Source organism: Neovison vison, chromosome 13 (assembly GCF_020171115.1).
Source record: "Neovison vison isolate M4711 chromosome 13, ASM_NN_V1, whole genome shotgun sequence".
Taxonomy (NCBI): domain Eukaryota; kingdom Metazoa; phylum Chordata; class Mammalia; order Carnivora; family Mustelidae; genus Neogale; species Neogale vison.
The window spans coordinates 103,816,890-103,836,734 of NC_058103.1; the positions used below are offsets into that span (position 1 = coordinate 103,816,890).

The 19,845-nt window shown below is 34.6% G+C and overlaps 1 protein-coding gene across 3 annotated transcripts in view; it reads right to left on the reverse strand.

Annotated features, from left to right (window-relative positions):
• VPS13C (vacuolar protein sorting 13 homolog C) overlaps nt 1-19,845 on the reverse strand; it is a 203,572-nt gene that overhangs the window by 102,959 nt on the left and 80,768 nt on the right. For all 3 annotated transcript variants that reach the window (XR_006381579.1, XM_044229943.1, XM_044229942.1), the window contains 10 exons: nt 18,002-18,155; nt 15,917-15,996; nt 14,338-14,397; nt 12,958-13,117; nt 12,087-12,203; nt 10,885-10,988; nt 10,509-10,676; nt 9,522-9,826; nt 7,618-7,765; nt 2,319-2,427 (listed from right to left, as the gene is read on the reverse strand). Coding sequence is in view for 2 of the 3 variants with exons in the window: in XM_044229943.1 (XP_044085878.1) it covers nt 2,319-2,427; nt 7,618-7,765; nt 9,522-9,826; nt 10,509-10,676; nt 10,885-10,988; nt 12,087-12,203; nt 12,958-13,117; nt 14,338-14,397; nt 15,917-15,996; nt 18,002-18,155 (1,405 nt within the window). In the remaining variant the exon portion in view is untranslated. The remainder of the gene's footprint in view (nt 1-2,318; nt 2,428-7,617; nt 7,766-9,521; nt 9,827-10,508; nt 10,677-10,884; nt 10,989-12,086; nt 12,204-12,957; nt 13,118-14,337; nt 14,398-15,916; nt 15,997-18,001; nt 18,156-19,845) is intronic.

The following is a 19,845-nucleotide window of genomic DNA, read 5'->3' on the forward strand; positions in this document are numbered from 1 at the left end:
CCAACAGATCACTAAGAAAAAAAAACTCAATAAAAATAATGGTCAATAGACTTCAACAGTCATGTCATTGAAAAGGATATCCAAATGGCCAGTAACCCTATGAAAAGGTCTCAGTTTCATTAGTAATCAGGGAATAAATAAGAACCACAGAAATACTACTGCATATCAGCCAGGATGGCTAATTTTAAATTACTGACAGTATCAAAGACCATGGAGAATGTGAAACAACTAGTAGTCTCATACATTGCTGGTAAATTGGTACAACCATTCAGAAAATCATTTGGTATAATATGGCAAAAGTTACTGCAGCTAAATGTAAGCTAACAAATGAGCCTAACCTGTGAAGCTTAACTATAAAACCAAAAGAAGACAGTACATAAATATAACAAAAGATATGTAAAATAACATCTTATAGCATCTTTATTCTAGACAGTCAAAAAATGGAAACAACCCAAATGCTTTCCATCAAAGGCAGAATGGATAAAATAAATACTGATGCATTCAGATGTTGAATATGCACAGGACTGTTACATATAAACAATGAATCTGGGAACACTACATCAAAAACTAATGATGTGGGGCGCCTGGGTGGCTCAGTGGGTTAAGCCGCTGCTTTCGGCTCAGGTCACGATCTCAGGGTCCTAGGATCGAGTCCCGCGTCGGGCTCTCTGCTCAGCAGGGAGCCTGCTTCCTCCTCTCTCTCTCTCTCTGCCTGCCTCTCTGCCTAGTTGTGATCTCTCTCTGTCAAATAAATAAATAAAATCTTCAAAAAAAAAATGATGTATTGTGTGGTGACTAACACAACACAATAAAATAAACAAACGAATGAATGAATGAATGAAAGAACTACAGCTACACACAACAACACAGAGGAATCTCCCAAACAAAATAATGACTGAAAGAAGCCAAAAACCAAAGAGCACATTCTGTATGACTCCATTTATGTGAAATTCGAGAACAGGCAAAACTAATCTACCTGTGATATTACAAATAAGGATGGCAGTTAATTCTGGGTGGATTTGAGGGCAGGTGGGTGTTTGGTACTGATTAAGAAGGGGCATAGGGAGCCCTTCTGGGGCAAGCTGGAAATGTTCTATGTATTAACCATGGTAATTACTAGCTATCTGGTATAGCTATACATAAAAATTCAATGAACTTTACATTTAAGATATGTGGTCTTTATTACTGTTTATGCTCTGCAATACGGTAAAAAATTTTTTTAAATAATAAAAATAGTGAGATACCATTTTTCAATTAGCAATTTAGCAAAAATTTTAATACAGAAAAACAAGCTGGTGGGAGTACAAAATTACTACAAGTTCTAAGGGGAGAGATTGGCAAAATGTGTCAAAAATGTTCAATTAAGTTAATTAAATTCATTAACTTAACATACATTAAGTTAATAAAAATTAAGAACCCTTTAATCAAGTAGTCCTGGTGTTTCCCCTACAGATACATGTGCACTTGTAAAAGTGTATGGACAAGGATATTCAATGCAATGTGGTGAGAGTGCAAGACTGAAAACAATCTGGAATGCCCATCAACACAGATTTGCTAAATAAATTATAATACTTCAAGAGAATTTAATCTAGGAAGCCATTAGAAAGAATAAAACAGATCTACACATAATGTATTTACAGATATAGAATGGACACCAAGATAAACTGTTATTTGAAAGAAAAAAGGAAAGTGCAGAAATACATACACATATACACATTTATAGGATAGTGCCATTTAGTTGAAAAAATTGACTATATGTCTGTGAGTATGTAACATACATATATAAAGCAGTTAGGTCTGGTAGTTACTTTGCCTTAAGTCAAAATGCCACTGCAACTAACAAATTCTCTAAGTTTTTACTGCAGTATAATTTTTCAGTATTTTCTTTGCTGAGGGCTAATTTATCAAATATTTCAATTCTTAAAGATATTTTACCATAAAACCTAATTTAGAAATCAGATTAAGCATGCTACCATATGCTGCCAACTTTGAATGTTTTTATTTGTATACATGCAATTTCAATAATGATTCCAGGAATCCACCAGATTTAAAATGCTTCTTTATGGTTCCTCCTAACTTAATACAACTTGGAAAAAGTTCTGAACCTATAAATGACTGTTGCCATAACTAAAGAGTCCATCAGCACTAACTACAGTTTTATGCAATATTTAATCAACAAATAAACATCTTCTCTTTTCATGGTAATACAAATCACAATTTTTAAGTGTATATTGGCTTATGTCATGTTTATTGTCTGTCTCCCCTGCTAAATAGTAAAATAAATAGCTACGTGGATTATGACACTGTCAGTCTCTTACCTGTCTTCTGTACTCCTGGTTTCATTTTATTTAAGTCTTCAGTAGCCTCGCCAAGATTTTCTGCTAGTATTCTAAATAAAAGATTAAGATCTTCTTGATTGAGATTAACCTGTGCAATATCATTAAAAGAAAAGATAAAGACATTTCATTTTAAAATGAAACAATTTTAGGGGCATCTGGTTGGCTCAGTTGGTTAAGTGCCTGCCTTTGACTCAGGTCATTATCCCAGGGTCCTGAAATGGAGCCCCATGTCAGGCTCCCCTCTCAGCAGGAAGCCTGCTTCTCCCTCTCCCTCTGCCTGCTGCTCCCCCTACTTGTGTGCACTCTCTCTCTCTCTCTCTATCAAATAAATAATAAAGTCTTTCTTAAAATTCCTTTAGGGTGCCTGAGTGGCTCAGTTCATGATCTCAGGGTTCTGGGATCAAGTCCTGCATCAGGCTCTCTGCTCAGCAGGGATTCTGCTTCTCCCTCTTCCTTTACCCCTTGCCCCTGCTCATTCTCTCTCTTTCTCAAATAAATAAAATCCTTTTTAAAAATTCCTTTAAAAATGGATAAAATGAAACAATTTTAAAATAGAAAATAAATTATAATTTATAAGATATTGAAGAAAGAATAATCTTAACACAAAAATTATATATGCACTAGGCACTCAAGTATTTCACTACTTCTTTCATTTTTAAATTTTTGGTTTCACAGATAATAAAATAGAGAAAAAATGTGATTTATAAATCTGTATTAGTTCCATCTACTTAACTTATATAAATTATAATGAAAGATGATGATTAAAGAGATCATATCAGAAAAAAATGAAAATTCTGCATTTTTTTTAAATTCTGCATTTTTAAAAATAACAACTCCAATGAAATAAAAAGGCTGTCCTTAATATGAAAAGCAAGTTTTTCCCTCAATGCTATGGGGATACTAAAATTAAAAGTATGGGTATAGAACATATAAAGTGAGATGCAATATACTAATAATTTATACAGAGATCTCTGCTATTGTGTACATACAGCAAATTTAAAAATTAAACAATGAAGAGGGGTCCAAGATGGTGGCATAGGAAGATTCTGAACTCACCTCCCATGTACACACTAAATCTACAACTACATATGGATCAATCTTCTCTGAGAAAGACCTGAATCCTGATGAACAGCTCCTCAAAGCAAAAGATAAAAGGACCACACTGAGATGAGCTGGAGAGGCAGAGAGACATGGTCTCCCATAAAAGCCTATATACTCCCAGTGTTGTGTCGCCCCAAAGAGAAGGATTTCACCAGACAGGCACTTCTCATGTAAGAGTGAAGAGTTGTGATCTGCACCAAAGCGAGAAGCCCCCTGAATGTCTGGTTTGGAAAATCAACAGGGTTGACCTCCAGGGGTCCCAAACTGAGATTCCCCTCTTAAAGGGTTTGTCCAAGGAAAAAAAACGCAGTTTGAAAAACACCTTGATTATATTTGAGGGAAATTCACTTGCTGATTTGGGGGCAATGGCTGGAGGAGCAGGAGACATCTGAAATACTCATGGGAGACTGACACGCTAGCAGATGCCCTTGTTGTACTCTCCATAGAGCCCGCTAGCACGACAGGAGAGCTCAGACAGGGCACCCTCCCAGAGCCTTGCTGGGATGACTTGGGGATCAGCCACAACACCTGCTGAGGCTGGAGTGCAATTGCAGTGCTCCCTTGCAACCTGCCTGGGCTAGAGAGCAAAACTGTGCTGGAGATCTCCCACTTGGAGCTAATGTTTCCAAGTGCAGGCAGTCATGACACACCCATGGCTGGAGCTGGTAAGCTGTCCTGGCATTTTCCCACCCCCAGCCTAAAGTCAGTACACAGACAAACAAGGCACTAGACTGTTTTGCTGCTGAAGCTCATGGGCACACACAGTCAAGACATTTTCCCACTGCCTTTCTGAAGCCAGTGAGCATGCTCTGCAACCTACACTCACAGGTGTCTTCCTAAAGCCAGCAGGATTATGCAATCCACAGAGGGAACACCCATGATCTCCTGGCCCTCCCAGCCAAGAGGACTGGTGTACCAGAGCTCCACAGAACTGTAACAATCAGAAAGAGAGTTCTTGGCAAGTTACCACCCCCATGGCAATGCACAGACAGCAGACTAAAGCACATTCTCAGCCTGTGAAAAAGACCTAGTCACTCAACCTTGAGCATCAGTTTACGGGACAGACTTCAGATTTCCCACACATCTAGAGACCAAAGAGGAGCTTTCAGGGTATGAAAGCAAGGAGACACCGCCCTTGCACATCCTTTTGGCCTCATTACAGCTAGACAAGACTTCCCAGAAAGGAGTTCATATACTCATTTATACACCAATGCAATACACCAATTTCTTCAGTTGTTGCTCAATGGACACATCCAGATCTTCTAGTCTAGTCTAGAGCCCAGCAGAGATTATGACTGCAGTCCCATAGGACTGTATATGTTTGCATATTTTAAAAGCTGTTGCCTGAGGGTCTGACTTCCAATCAGCCTGAAACTAGATGCTAAATAAAATTCCTCCACTTGGATCCACTGACAGATCTTGGTATGCTCTAAATAGTGAGGGCATACCAATAATAAGTCAGGTGGTTTCGACAACCACAAAAGTTCAAGAGACAACCACAAGCTATGATAAGGCTGAAAGAGAAGAATCATCACCCAAACAGACCATTCATTCAAGACTGAAAAAAGCAGTTGTTTCACCTAATAAACAGGAACAAACACAGAAAGTCACACAAAATGAGGAAATAAATATTTTCAAACCTCAGAAAGACAAACCTCAGAAAAACACCTCAATGGTATGGAGCTAAGCAATCTACATGATAAAGAATTAAAGTTATGATCATAAAGGTACTCACTGAACTCAGAAGATAAACACAGTGAAAACTTCAACAAGGAGATATAAAATATAAGAAAGTACCAAACAAAAGTCAGAGAACTAAAGATACAAAAACCAGGAACTGAAAAATACACCAGGGGGGTTCAGCAGCAGACTAAAGGAGAGCACATCAGTAAACAGTGAACAGGAAGATAAAGAACAGAACTCAGATAACATTTAAAAAAATTTTAAAAATTAAGCTACCTTAAGGGACTTTTGGGACAATAATAAATAGAAGAACATTAACATTATAGAGGTCTCAGAAAAGAAGAGAGAGGAAAGAGGCAGACAAGGTTTTGAAAAAATAATGCCTGAAGTCTTCCCTAACTTAGGGAAGGAAATGGACATCCAGGTCCAGGAAGCCCAGAGAGTACCAAAAAAGATGAAACCAAGGAGCACTAAACTAAGACAGACTATAATTAAAATGTCAAAAATAAAAGATAAAGAGAGAATCTTAAAATCAGCAAGACAAAAACAACTTGTTAAGTTCAAGGGAAACCCCATAAGTCTATTGGCAAATTTCTTAGAAGAAACTTTATAAGCCAAAGGAGTAGCATGATATACTTAAAGTACTAAAAAAAATCTCAACCAAGAACACTCTACCCAGCAAGTTTATCATTCAAGTAGAAGGAGAGAAAAAGTGTCTCTCAGACAAGCAAAAGTTAAAAGAGTTCATAACCACTAAACCAGTCTTACAAGAATGCTAAAAAAAAGACTTAAGATGAAAAGAAATGGCACTAATTAATAAAGAGAAAACATACGAAAGCAAAAATCTCACTGGAAAATGTAAATATATAGTAAAGGTAGTAGATTAATCACTTATAAAACTACAAAAAAATGTTAAAGAACAAAAGCAGTAAAAATAAAACGTAAAAAGGGACATCAAAAACAAAGTCTGTAGGGGATGGGAAGAGTTTTGGATGTGTTCAAATTTAAGTGCTACATGTAAAAGAATGAAATTGGACCACTTTCTTGGATGGATGAAAGCCTTAAATGTGAGACCTGAAACCATAAAGGTCCTAAAAATAAAGGGGGGGGGGTTAAGCTCCCTAACATTAGTCTTAAAGATTTTTCCTTAGATCTGACCCTAAAGACAAGGGCAACAAAAGGAAAATGAACCAATTGGAACTATATCAACTAAAAAGTTTCTTCATAGATAAAGAAACCATTATTGAAATGAAAAGGTAATTGACTGAATGGGAAAAGATATTTACTCAACATATATCTGATAAGCAGTTAATATCCAAAATATAGAGAGAACTCATACAACTCAGTAATAAAAAAACAATCTGGAGCACCTGGGTGACTCAGTGGGTTAAAGCCTCTGCCTTCAGCTCGGGTCATGATCCCAGGGTCCTGGGATCGAGTCCTGCATCGGGCTCTCTGCTCAGCAGGAAGTCTGCTTCCCTTCCTCTCTCTGCCTGCCTCTCTGCCTACTAGTGGTCTCTGTCTGTCAAATAAATGCATAAAATATTTTAAAAAAACCAACAATCTGGTTAAAAAATGAACAAAGCATCTGAACAGACATTCTTCCGAGAGACACAGAAATGACCAACAAATACATGAAAAGATGCCCAACATCATTGCTCATCAGGAAAATGAAATCAAAACCACATTTAAATATCACCTCACACCACTCAGAATGGCTATTACCCAAAAGACGAGAAACAACTAGTACTGGCAAGGATGTGGAGAAAAGGGAACCCACAAGCCCTGTTGACAGGAATGTAAACTGGGACAGCCACTATGGAAAACAGTATGGAGGTTCCTAAAAAAAAAAAAAAAAAAACAACAGAACGACCATGTGATCCAGCAATTCCACTACTGCTTTTCTATCCAAAGAAAACATTCAGGCCTAATGATGTAAGTCAGAGAAAGACAAATACAGCGTGGTTTTACTTATATGTAAAAATTAAAAAAAAAAAACAAAAAAACTAGGCTCATAGATACAGAAAACAGATTAGTTGTTCCCAGAGGCGAAGGGGAACTGGGGTATGAAATGGGTAAAAGGGATTAATAAGTTGAAAACTTCCATTATAATTTAATGTCATGAGGATGTGATATACAGTAAGGAAAATATATTCAATAATATGATATTAACTATGTAAGATGACAGATGATAAAAGACTTAACTATGGTAACTATTTTGCAATGTATATAAATGTTGAATTACTATGTTATACACCCCAAACTAACATTGTTTATCAATTGTACATATATACAAACATACATATATAAATGTTAAGTAACACTTAACTGAAGATTAAATTCTGCTAAATAATAAACATCTTTTTGGACAATATCTCATTGAAACTTTTTGTATGCCAATCAGAAAATATTTCACATATTATATTGATTTAGAATAAGAAAGTCTTCAGAATCTAAAACTTGAATAATGACTTTTTTTCACTCATATACTTACATTCATTGACTCAAGATGTCCTTTAATTTCTACAACAGGCACTTTGTGATACCAAGATGCAGCTAGATTCCGATTTACAGAAAATTCCAAGTTAATTGGTTGCAAGAGCTGAATATCAGGATGGGAGGTGCCTGGCTGGATCACCGTCCTGATTAAAAATATAATTGATATATATGCATAAACATAGAAGGGAAATGCAGCCTGTCATTAAAAAGACATAAAATCAAAAGTTGCTGCTCTAAACAGTGATTTGAAACAGTGCTATTTAAATATTTTCTAATCTCAATCAACAGTTCACTTTAAGGACAGATACATAATCAGCCATTCTTCAAACAGTAGGCACACAGGGATTAAATTTTAAAAAGAAATTCATATTGTTGAATATATGGGGGAATCATCAAATACAGATGTACAAGGACTGGATTTGTATTGTACTGAACATATGTATATATTGTATACATGTATACATGTATACAGAGATTTTTTTTTTTAAATGACAAGACGAACAGCATTTTCTAAAGAGTTTGAAAAAGCTCTTCTCTAGAATTATCTTCTGGACATGCCTTATAATTTTCCTTTTTTATTCAGGATAATAAAATCTCCTTGGATGGGGTAGAAAATGATTTTAAAATGTATTATATAGAGACTTTCATGTTCATCTGGTAGGAGCTCTACAGATACATCATTACTTACAGAGATACTTAACAAAAATATACAAGCTCAATTAAATCATGAGGAATCACTCAGACAAAAGCATACTGAGAGACATTCCATGAAATAACTAGACTGTACTCTTCAAAACTGTCATCATCACAAAAGACTAAGAAAGACTGAAGAACTATTCCAGAGCAAGTACCTATCAGTATAAAAATCCCCCTCAGTATTATGGATACTGCCATACGTGATCCTGGACCAAGGGGAAAATTACTATAATGGACACTACTAGAACAAGTGGTAAAATATTTATATTGACTGCTTATTAGATATTACTGACAGATCAGTGTTAAATTTCCAGAATTTGAAAACTGCAACATGGATATATAAGAGGATGTATGTTCTTGTTCTGAGGAGACACATGCTAAAGCATTTAGAGCAAAGGGCTAAGATGTCTATACTCAAAAAGTTCAAAAAAAAAAAAAAGTTCAGCAAAAAATGTTAAACTTTCAGTTATAAAATAAATTGAGTTCTGGGGATGTAATGTACAGCAAGGTGACCAGCTAATAACACTGTATTGTATATTTAAAAGTTTCTAAGAGAGTAGATCTTAAAAGATCATCACAAGAAAAAGAATCATAACTGTGTGCTGATGAATGTTAACTAGTCTTATGGTGGTGATCATTTCACAATATATACAAACATTGAATCATGTTATACACATGAAACTAAGAAAATATATAAATTTCATCTCAACTGGAAAAATTAAAAAGATGTTTTAAATGATAATAATATGCATAGAGTTAAAGCAAAAGTAAACAACTGATGAACCTAGGTGAAGGACTGTTAAGTCTGTTCATGGTAGTATTTCTGGAATTTTTCTGTAAGCTTGAAATTTTTCAAAATAAAAAGCTGATTAAAAAATAAACTATTCAGGGGCCCTTGGGTGGCCAGACCGTTAATATCTGCCTTCTGCTCAGGTCATGATCCTGGGGTCCTGGGATAAAGCCCCACATCGTTGGGCATCCTGCTGAGCAAGGAGCCTGCTTCTCCCACTTGCCAACCCCTGCTCATGCTTTCTCTTGCTATCACTCGCTCTCTAATAAATAAATAAATAAATAATTTTTAAAAATGAATAAATAAACTATCTGTGCAACAGAACCACTATCGGTATGAATTTCAATGTACACAAAATGTCATGGAAAATGCTAAATAATACTTAAATCCATAATTATTGCAATAGCATATACCTAGAGAGCTTGAGCTTTGTTAGCTGCACGTCCATTCTATCAATTACTGGAGGGTTTAAATAGTCTTCCCCAGACACCAGACTAAACTTATTTTGAACTCTGATTAGCCCAAGATCGACCACTACTGCATTAGTGGAAACAGAAGACTGGGGGATGACTATAACTGGTGCTTTCAGATCAATACTGATAGAAACACGAAAACTCCTCTGGGCAAGATCTTTCACACTTCTGGCAGCCTTTTCTGCAGCCTGAGCAGTGGCAGCACTTACAGCCTCTTTGGCTGTCTGGAAATTGTTCAGGAAGTTCTGTAGACACAAAGTATAAAAGGAGAAAACGACAAGCACGTCATTAATAATGCAATCTTCTTTTTTATTTATGCACTATTTTTTGATACATAACTTTCAATTGAGTCTTATTTATCTAGAATTAGGAAGCAATCACTGATCATCCATCTGTATTTATGAGTTACATGATAAGGACTAAGGGTATTTGGCTGAGGGAGGGAAGTGGGGAAAAAAGCATTTTCAGTATTTCCTTACTTGAAAATTTGGTTTCACTATGTTAGCAAAAAATAAGTCTCGTTCCAGACAAAAATCATAAGTGACTCAGATTTCAGCTGTTAAAAAGAGGTTTTGACCTCTACATTAAAACATATATACCATCGGGGCAACTGGGTGGCTCAGTGGGTTAAAACCTCTGCCTTTGGCTCAGGTCATGATCCCAGGGTCCTGGGATCGAGCCCCTCATCGGGCTCTCTGCTTGGCAGGGAGCCTGCTTCCTCCTCTCTCTCTGCCTGCCTCTCTGCCTACTTGTGATCTCTGTCTGTCAAATAAATAAATAAAATCTTAAAAAAAAAAAAATAAATACCATCTATAATCAAAACAATGCATGTCCTAAAACCCAAAGTTGTAGGATCTGCAATCACAACTATCAGACTTACTTGAGTATTTCTAAGTTGAAAAATCAACATATAAATAGAGATTTTACCAGAAGTGACATGAGGAATTTATGAAGATACACAATTTGAATGCAGCCGACATTTAGTGATACCACTCCATCCACTTTGGACATGTCAGTATAGGACTCTCCCTCAGTAGCATCTGGATACAAATCCAAGTTAAAATGAAAAACTTCGTTTCCCATTATTGATACAGCCTGAAAAGCAGAGATTTGAATGTACTCTGTCCAAGAGAATAATGACAAAATACAGTTTCATTTAAAAGGGGCTTACATTTTTAATCATTACAGAAGCAAACACTTGTATATGAAAACATATTTCATTAATATCTCTTAAAGTATATTTAAAAATAAAATATCATATTTAATTATCAAAACATATTAGCTATCTACTTATTACACTTACTTTTTTATGGACTGTCTTAGGATCAACATCTGTGACAATAATATTTTCCAGTCTGGCAAATAGTGACTGTTTTCTTGACTGAAGAGAAAGAGAAGAATCAAGACCTAAAAAAAAAAAAATTATATTATTACAATTTCTAAAGACATACCATAATAAGATATTAAGATGTTTCTTCTCATTGTATAATTTTATTTAGGGATTTTTTTTTTAAATTTAACTATATTTGAACTCCCAACTGATAAATAAGTTGCAATATTATGTATCTTTATTGTTATAAACAGTGAAACCTATAAATTGATTTTTAAGTCAATTACCTAAATTTTCAACCTTCTGAAAAAACTACACCTAGAACAAATTGATTATCTTGGGGTTTTAGGAAATCCTTTATATCTTATATCCAGTCATTTACAGAGAAGCTTTAAGTTTCATGAATCAAATTCACTATACATACACTGCCAGCTTGGAAAGAACAACAAAAAAGTGATTTTTTGGTCTTTAAGTTATTCAAGAATTTCATTAAACATACTCTTCATGTTTCTAAGATCACAATGTGTTGAAGTGTTGAAAAAGAGTCAGATTACTTTTAGCAGCTTTTGCTTAAAAGAGCATAATGGGCTCACAGGTTTTCTCTTCATTATAAGGTTGTTTTGGATTTGTACCAAGATAAAGCATATTCACAGACCTTAACCTGAATTCTGGATTGACATCTATCCCAGCTCATCAACAGCATCCCCACATGGACATTAGTATCTCTTTTCACTTCCAAGACAACTCTCAGAAAGATTCAAAATACTAGTATGTGTGTTTCAATTTGATGGTCAGGTTCTGACCAGCATCTACACCCCAAAGAGCAAGGAAAACATGCAATTCAACTATGTCATGAAAAAAAAAAAATTATCCAGGTTGCCTGGGTGGCTCAGTGCATTAAGTAAGCCTCTGTCTTCAGCTCAGGTCATGATCTCAGGGTCCTGGGATGGAGCTCTGGACTGGGCTCTCTGCTCAGCAGGGAGCCTGCTTGCCCCCTGCCCCTCTTTCTGCCTGCCTCTCTGCCAATTTGTGATCTCTGTCTGTCAAATAAATAAATAAAATCTTTAAAAAAAATTATCCAATTTTCACAGCTCAGAGTCCTCCTATACATATTCTTTAACATTTTTTTAAAAAGTTATCTTTTAAACAATTTTTAACAGTGTGAAAACTTTTACCTTGAATCTTGATTTCAGCAATATTGTTCCTCTCATCGCAAACAGTGACACAGAAAGCATTCAATTTGGCAAACAGCCTGAAGTCAATAATGTCCCTATCTTTAGAGGATACAGCCACTAAAAATAAAACAAAGCATTCTATCACGTGGGATTCTAGTAATTCGAACTCTATTAAAGATTTCTTCCTCAAATTAAGTGATCCACAGTTGTGTTTTAAGAAATCATAAAATTCTCAAGTTGTTACAGATTTCAAATATCTTTTTTAATTTACATATTCTGTATAGTTTCATTTTCATAATGATATATGTTATTTAATAACTTAAAAGCAAGAAAAAAAACACAAAATAAATAACATAAAGACACTGAAACTCAGAGAAGCTAAATAATGCACCTTTGGTCACTTAATTTAAGTAGCAGAGTCAAGATTTAAACTGAATTCTTTCTGATCCGCAACCTGAGCTCTTGTTCAAGTAGATGCTACTCCTGTACCACTAAGCTCATGTCTCTGGGTCTTATTTGTAAATAGTTCCTTATTTGTAAAATGGAAGGGAGAACTAACCCTCTGTGGAGCCTCTTCAGGAGCCACTGACAGGAAGAAGAGCTCAATGTAAATATAGGTTTTCTTCCCTATTATCCACCTAAAATATCCCCACCAGCACCAAAGAACAAAAACGGGTATTTTTTTTTTTTATCAACAGTACTAGTTACCTTTGCCTTACATAGCAGTTATCCACATATGATTTTGTTTGAAGAAAAGGACAGAAGTGGGGAAAATGGCACACAAAAGACTAACTAAATGACCTCTAAGATTCCTCGTTTCCCTCTAGAATTCTAATATGCTTGTTAATAAGAAACGAAATGTCTTTCATACCTTTCTGTAGAGCTGAATTTTTTTGTTGCTTCTCATCTGAAATTTGTACTTCTTTGGAATCACTTCTTTGGTCATTGGATGGGATTATGGTTGTCAAGTAATTAATAGAAGACAGAAGAGCTTGTGTTTGCAGAAACAGATTTAAAGATGAAAAAGCCACCTACAAATTTTTTAAAAAGAAAATTTGTTTTCCAGGTCAATTATACCTATAATATCCATCATGCACCTGACAGGCTTCTAGCTAGGCTTATATTACCGCTTCCACAGCTTGGAAGGAAGAGAGATGAGATCAAGATTTATAGCCCAGACTCCTTAAACTGAAATATATGCACAGTAAATCACTTACACACACTGAGTTCCTATGAATATCAAAGTAACCTAATTACTCCATTTCCCAAGCATAATTAACATGGAGCTTATGATCTACTTGTCATGGTCATCTGATACCCATTATGTTTTTTGATCTTCACAGACTCTTTATTATGATTACATAAAACATGTAAATTAGATCATGAAACTCCAAACCATGCATTAATACTAGGTCAAGAAATGACTTCAAATGTGATATTCATGATATTTAAATATAAAAGTACAATTATAAGTGAGTTCTCAATTACTAAATTGTCTTCTAAAACCACAATAATGGTCTTATCATTTAAATAGAAAATATATCTCATAGAAAAATGTTACTTTTTTTTAGAAAAATTAGTTACATTTTTAAAACAATGACTCCAGAAAGCTAAGACACCAATAAAAATTGCTTTCAGAAATTTGTGGTTTTCTAATAACAAATGAAAAAAAATTTTAAAGATCTTTGCCTACATAAAAGAATTTCATTTTATGGCCACAAAGCACTAAATGTATATAAAAACCTATAAAAAGGAAGGTTCACAATATTCAATAGATTCTCCCATCTCTCAGAAGTGTAACTGAAAATTCCTATCTAGTTATTTTTTTAATGTAACCCACAACTAAAATTTTGCCTTCTCTTCCTCCATATGACTATGTTAATGTGGCTCTAGAAGTACTCAACATCTCTCCTTGTATTCTGCGTACTTTCTTAGCCCTGCATTAAACAGCAGTATAGAATATGATTTGTTTAAAATCCTGTTGTTTTTTCGTAGATCAAAGTTCTGTCATCTAGAGTATTCCCTTTATAAGAAATAATTAGGATGTGCTACAGTAAGTTAAAACATCAGCTCTATGATACTCAATGATAAATATAGAGGATGGTAGGTATCTATGAGATTAATTCATAACTTCTATTGGGTGTTGATAATTTCATCAAATTACATAGTCATTATTCCCCACAGGATACTAGAGCCTGCCGCAGTTAAGTTATTTTCAGATAAGATATATTCTTTTAACAAAATTTCTTACCTTAAGTGTTTGTTCAGTTTTTTCAAAGGTGGTTTGAAAACTAGGTCCACTCTTATCAGCCTAAAAAAAAAAACAAAAGTTCTAAAGAAGTATTTATAGCCAAAGTAAATAAATCACTTTTTATATTATTTTTTATATTATTTTTATTTTTATTTTTTTTATATTATTCAGAACTATAATTTTATGTATATAATTAATTATATTGTCATTATTTTAAGTTAATAGCCAAATTATTTATTGTTATAGTACTGCAAATTTATTCTCCTCTTCAAATACGGAAGACCACAGTAATATTTACTTCTGGGAAACTACAGTTAGAGACTAGAATTAAAAATTCTGTTGATGGACATCTAGATTCTGAAGGCTAGTAGGCTTAAAGGTCATCTAGCCCATCCATCACCTAACCTTGAATCCCTTTGTAACTTTGGGAAATCTATTTTAGGTTCCTCTCCAGTGATGGAAACCTCATTTTCTTTCAAATTTAATCTTAAGAGAAATTTGATTTAATTAGATCTTCAATCTAAGTCAAAAATCTATCTCCCATCATAATTATCCATTGTTTCAAGTTCTCTCTCTTGGGAACATCCACAGTAAATTCAGTTCTACCTCTCGTGAGAAGGCTTCTGGCTAGGCCAATTTCTCGGCTGTTTTTTTGTTTTGTTTTGTTTTTTAAGATTTTATATATTTATTTGAGAGAGAGAGAGTGAGCATGAGTGGGAGAGTGCAGGGTGGGGAAGGCAGAGGGTAAGGGAGAAGCAGACTCCCTGTTGAGCAGGGAGCTCAATGTGGGGCTCAATTCTGGGACCCTGAGATCATGACGCCAGCCAAAGGCAGATGCTTAACAAACTGAGCCACCCAGGCGCCCATCTCTGCCTTTTCAATGAAATAAACTTTTTATGCTCTTCTTTGTGAGAGAATCAATCACATTATATTTTAATTTTAATTTTTATCTACTTGCCTATCCTCCTACAAGTCCATAATTTCCTTGAAAACAGGGAATGTTTTTCATGTCTATATCCCAAGTGCCTAACAGAACCTGACAAAGACATTCAAGAAATAGTTGTTGAAAAAACCAAAAAAACAAAAAACAAACAAACAAACAAATAGTTGTTGAATGATTAAACAAATCAAACTAATCTCAAATGAGGCTAAATACCATTACTTCCTTTGGCATTTCTGATATGATACCTTTTCAGTCCCTTCACAATCCTGGCAGTTCTCTTCTGAACCCAATCAAATTTGACTTTATCCCTTTTGATGAAGGACACTCAGTCAAATATCACCTACATATCAAATGACTATAAGCAGGTGAATATGCCCCAAGAGATAGGAGTGCATCCATGTCATCCCAAGCTTCCATCTTTGGGGATCGGGAGTTTGGTGACTTCTTAATGGTCCTACTTTGTGCTTAAGTGAAAGAGAAAGTATAACACGAAAATGGAAAAAGAAACAGTGGATATCCCTGTGATTAAAACCTATGACAAACACCTAGAGCATTTACTAATCTGCTGTCATCTTTTTCCTTCCAGAAGACAGTTTAGAGTATACAATAAATATGTAAACATTTTATGTCCCTTACCTTAACATATTCTACTTTTAAGAGATCTAATCCAGGTTTATCAGATGAGCTAATCAGGTGAAGGGGTTTCTTTCTGGATCCTAGATTTAAAAAAAGGAAAAAAGTGTTTCAAATAAATTTCTCTTTTTTTAAGATTGGAATTTTCTGTATGTCTTTATCTTTTTAAAAAATGTTGTTAGTTAAGCTGTAAAAGACTATCTGCACATATTTTCATGCACTGGTGAATAAATAAAGCAATCTAAATACTGATCTTACCTTTAGCATCCAGCTTACTTAAAAACATGCGTATTTATTTTCATTTGATTTTATATCTGTGTTCAAAACTAATCAATACCTCCCTAGATAATTTTTAAGGACCTATGTGCATTTGTATGGCAGTAGAAAGACTACAAGTTTAAGAATTAATAAAAATTAATTCTAGTTCATCTCTACCCTTACTAGGAGATACTCAACTTCAGCTTTCTCAGCTATATAACAAGACAGAACTACAAAAATATGTAATACCTTATTGAGTTATAAAATTCTAAGAATATTTCATTCATATTGAAGAAATTTAAATAATTTTCCTTTGTTTAAGCTAAGAGAGAAGGCTTATTAGAAAAGAAAGTATTTTCTATGGGAGGGGAATTGCTAAATTTCTTTTAATTTAAAAACTACAGGTATACTACTAGATGTCCTCTACATTCTTCACATAGACATACCAAGAAACTGCCTCAAAAAGCTTTGAAGAAGCAATTTATGCACCATTTTATCCATCTGTTATTATTTGCAGTTCTATAATTCTGCTCCTGAGAAATCTCAGAATTTTTACTTCACCTTCAAGGATATAACCTTTCCTAAAGGAAAAAACAACCTAGCAAATTTTTACATTTTCCTCTCAAGAAGTAATGTAAACTTCACCCAAACATAGTACTTACAGAAACTGACTAACATATAAATGATTTTTCTTCTAAACTGAGATGTTTTAGTTTCAACTATTAAAAAATAACAAAAATAAGACTTTATATTTGACTAAAATGTTGGGAAAATATTAAGTAATTACTGTAGATTCACCCATTCCATCATTCCTCAAATACCTAATTAGCACACAAGATGTACACTGAAATAAATAAACCATAAGAGCTTCCAAAATAATGAACTTTATCTTTCATTCTAGCTTTTATAACCTGGTAGTGCTTCTGATATATAAACACTATTCAACAGAAAGAACAAAGACTTTAATATCATAAGATCAGAGATAAATTCTAGGCTTTGTCATTCATAAGATGCATGGTCTGGAATAAACCACTTAATCCCTCCTTATTTGACCTATCTTTGTAAAATGAGAATAATATTCCATATATAAAGGAGATTTATATGGACTCCCTAAGACAGTAGATCATAGTACTTAAGAATACAAACCCAGGGGTGCCTGGGTGGCTCAGTGGGGTAAGCCTGTGCCTTTGGCTCAGGTCCTGATCTCAGGATCCTGGTATCAAGCCCCGCATTGGGCTCTCTGCTCAGCAGGGAGCTGCTTCACCCTCTCTCTCTGCCTGCCTCTCTGCCTACTTGTGATCTCTCTCTGTCAAATAAATTTTTAAAAATTAAAAAAAAAAAAAAAAAGAATACAAACCCAGACTTCCAAGATTTTAATCATGGTTTGGCCACTAATCAGCAGTAAGACCCTGGTTATATTATATAAAACTTATGCCTTAGCTTCTTCATATGTAAATTGGAGATAATAACATTGTCATAAGGGTTAAATGAGCTATTATTTATTTATTATTATTTTTTTTAATTTTGTTTATTTGACAGACAGAGATCACAAGTAGACAGAGAGGCAGGCAGAGAGAGAGAGAGGGAAGCAGGGCCCCCGCTGAGCAGAGAGCCCCATGTGGGACTCGATCCCAGGACCCCGGGATCATGACCTGAGCCGAAGGCAGCGGCTTAACCCACTGAGCCACCCAGGCGCCCCGAGCTATTATTTATTAAATTCTTATAACAGTGCTATTACTTATTATAAAGATTATTAGATAGACAAGTGTTTCAGATACTCAAAGTGATATTGTATTTATTAACCATTACTTCAATTTTTATGACTATTACCTTGAATTTCATGGTAATCCAAGCTGATTTTCTTTAAATAAGATACCACATTTATGTCAAATGTTCTCATTGTAGCCTCTGTTCCTAAATGAGTAACATTAAATACTAGAATTGTATCTTCTTCTTTCTGTTGTTTGGTAAATTCCAAAACCACCTAAAAGATCAGAACAGACAATAAAAGCTTGATGAATTTTAGAATCATGCTTAAAAACAAAATTTTTCTTCATATAGATCATCATGAACATAATAGAAGCTTTGTTCATACTTTCTTACTACCAGAAAGTTATTTACTATGACTGGAAATTATCACCTTAAATTCTGTTGTTCAGAATATAACTACAGCTACTAAAAATCATGATATAATTTCACATCAATTATTGATTTACTTTTCTTAATTTAGTAGAAATGGGTATGTATGGAATCTTAGTATGTTTTTCTTAAACCTATCATGTTTAGATGTTTAAACCTATCATCATGCTTAAATCATGTGTGTTGATTTAAAAAAAAGCATTCCCATTAAAATAAAAGGTAAGACAGGGTATTCACTATTATAGTACTATTTAAATTTATTCTGGATATAACAGCCAGTATATTTAGCCAATCAAAAACAAATCATTTATGTGGTAATTTTTAAAACATGGAAGTTCTTTGATACTCCATCAAGAGATAGAGATCTTTGTCCACTATCTTTGAATTTCAACAGGCTTGTGACTATTTCAATCAACACACTACAGAGGAAGCAACACTATAATAAATTCCAGTGATTAAAAAAGGCCCATAAAACTTCTACCTGGGAATGCATACTGAATGGAAGCTAGCTGCCATGTGAAAACGTCAACTACCCAGAGGCTGCCATGTTCAGGAGGCCATGAGCAGCACTTCAAATAGTCCCAACTGAGCTCCCAGCCAACAGCGAGTATCAAGGGCCAGTCTCATCAGTGAGACACTTCTGAGACCGTCTGAGGCTTCAGGTCACTGTAGCTCCAGCAAATCTGACTGCAACCACATAAAAAACTATAAACAAAAATTACTAAGCTGGGAGGTACCTGGGTGGCTCAGTCGGTTAAATATCTGCCTTTGGCTCAGGTCATGATCTCAGGGTCCTGGGATCAAGCCGCGCTCTTTAAAAAAATTGCTAAACTGGACCCTTCCACAATTCCTAATCCATAATACTCTGAGCGCAAAATAAAACAGTTGTTTTAAGCTATCATGTTTTGGGATAGCCTGTTAGGTAGCAATAATAACCAGAACAATGTAAATACTGAAAAAAAGCAAAAATAACACTACTGGCAGTGATATATACTTAAGAAAAACTAGGAGTGCTAACTGAAAAATAGAAACAATAATATAGTGTAATAAGGTATTCAGTACAGAGTTGTTATACAAAAATAAATTTTAGAGAAATCAATGATTTAAGTGAAAGCAATGAAATCATAAAATAATATATTAAATTATGGGTAAATATTTTTGTAATCAAGGAGAATTTTCTAAACATGCACTAAGATATAAAGAAAAATTTTAATATATTTTACTACAGCAACATTTAAAACTTCAAAATGGCAAAAGAAGTCAAATTGGGAAAAACAGAACCATTTTTTCTTAGATGATTCAAATTATCATTGTTTATCATTTTATTCATTCAATATTCCATAAAATATTTATTGGGCATCATCTACCATGTACAAGGCCATGCCAGCCACTAGGAACATCAAAGTGATCAGGACAGACAAGGCCCTTGTCCTGATGGAGCTTATATTGTAAGAAGAGTGGGGAAGAGTGAAGGTTCCTTGTATTGGGTGGTCAGGCCTTTCCAATAAGATGGCACTTGAGCAAGTATCTAATAG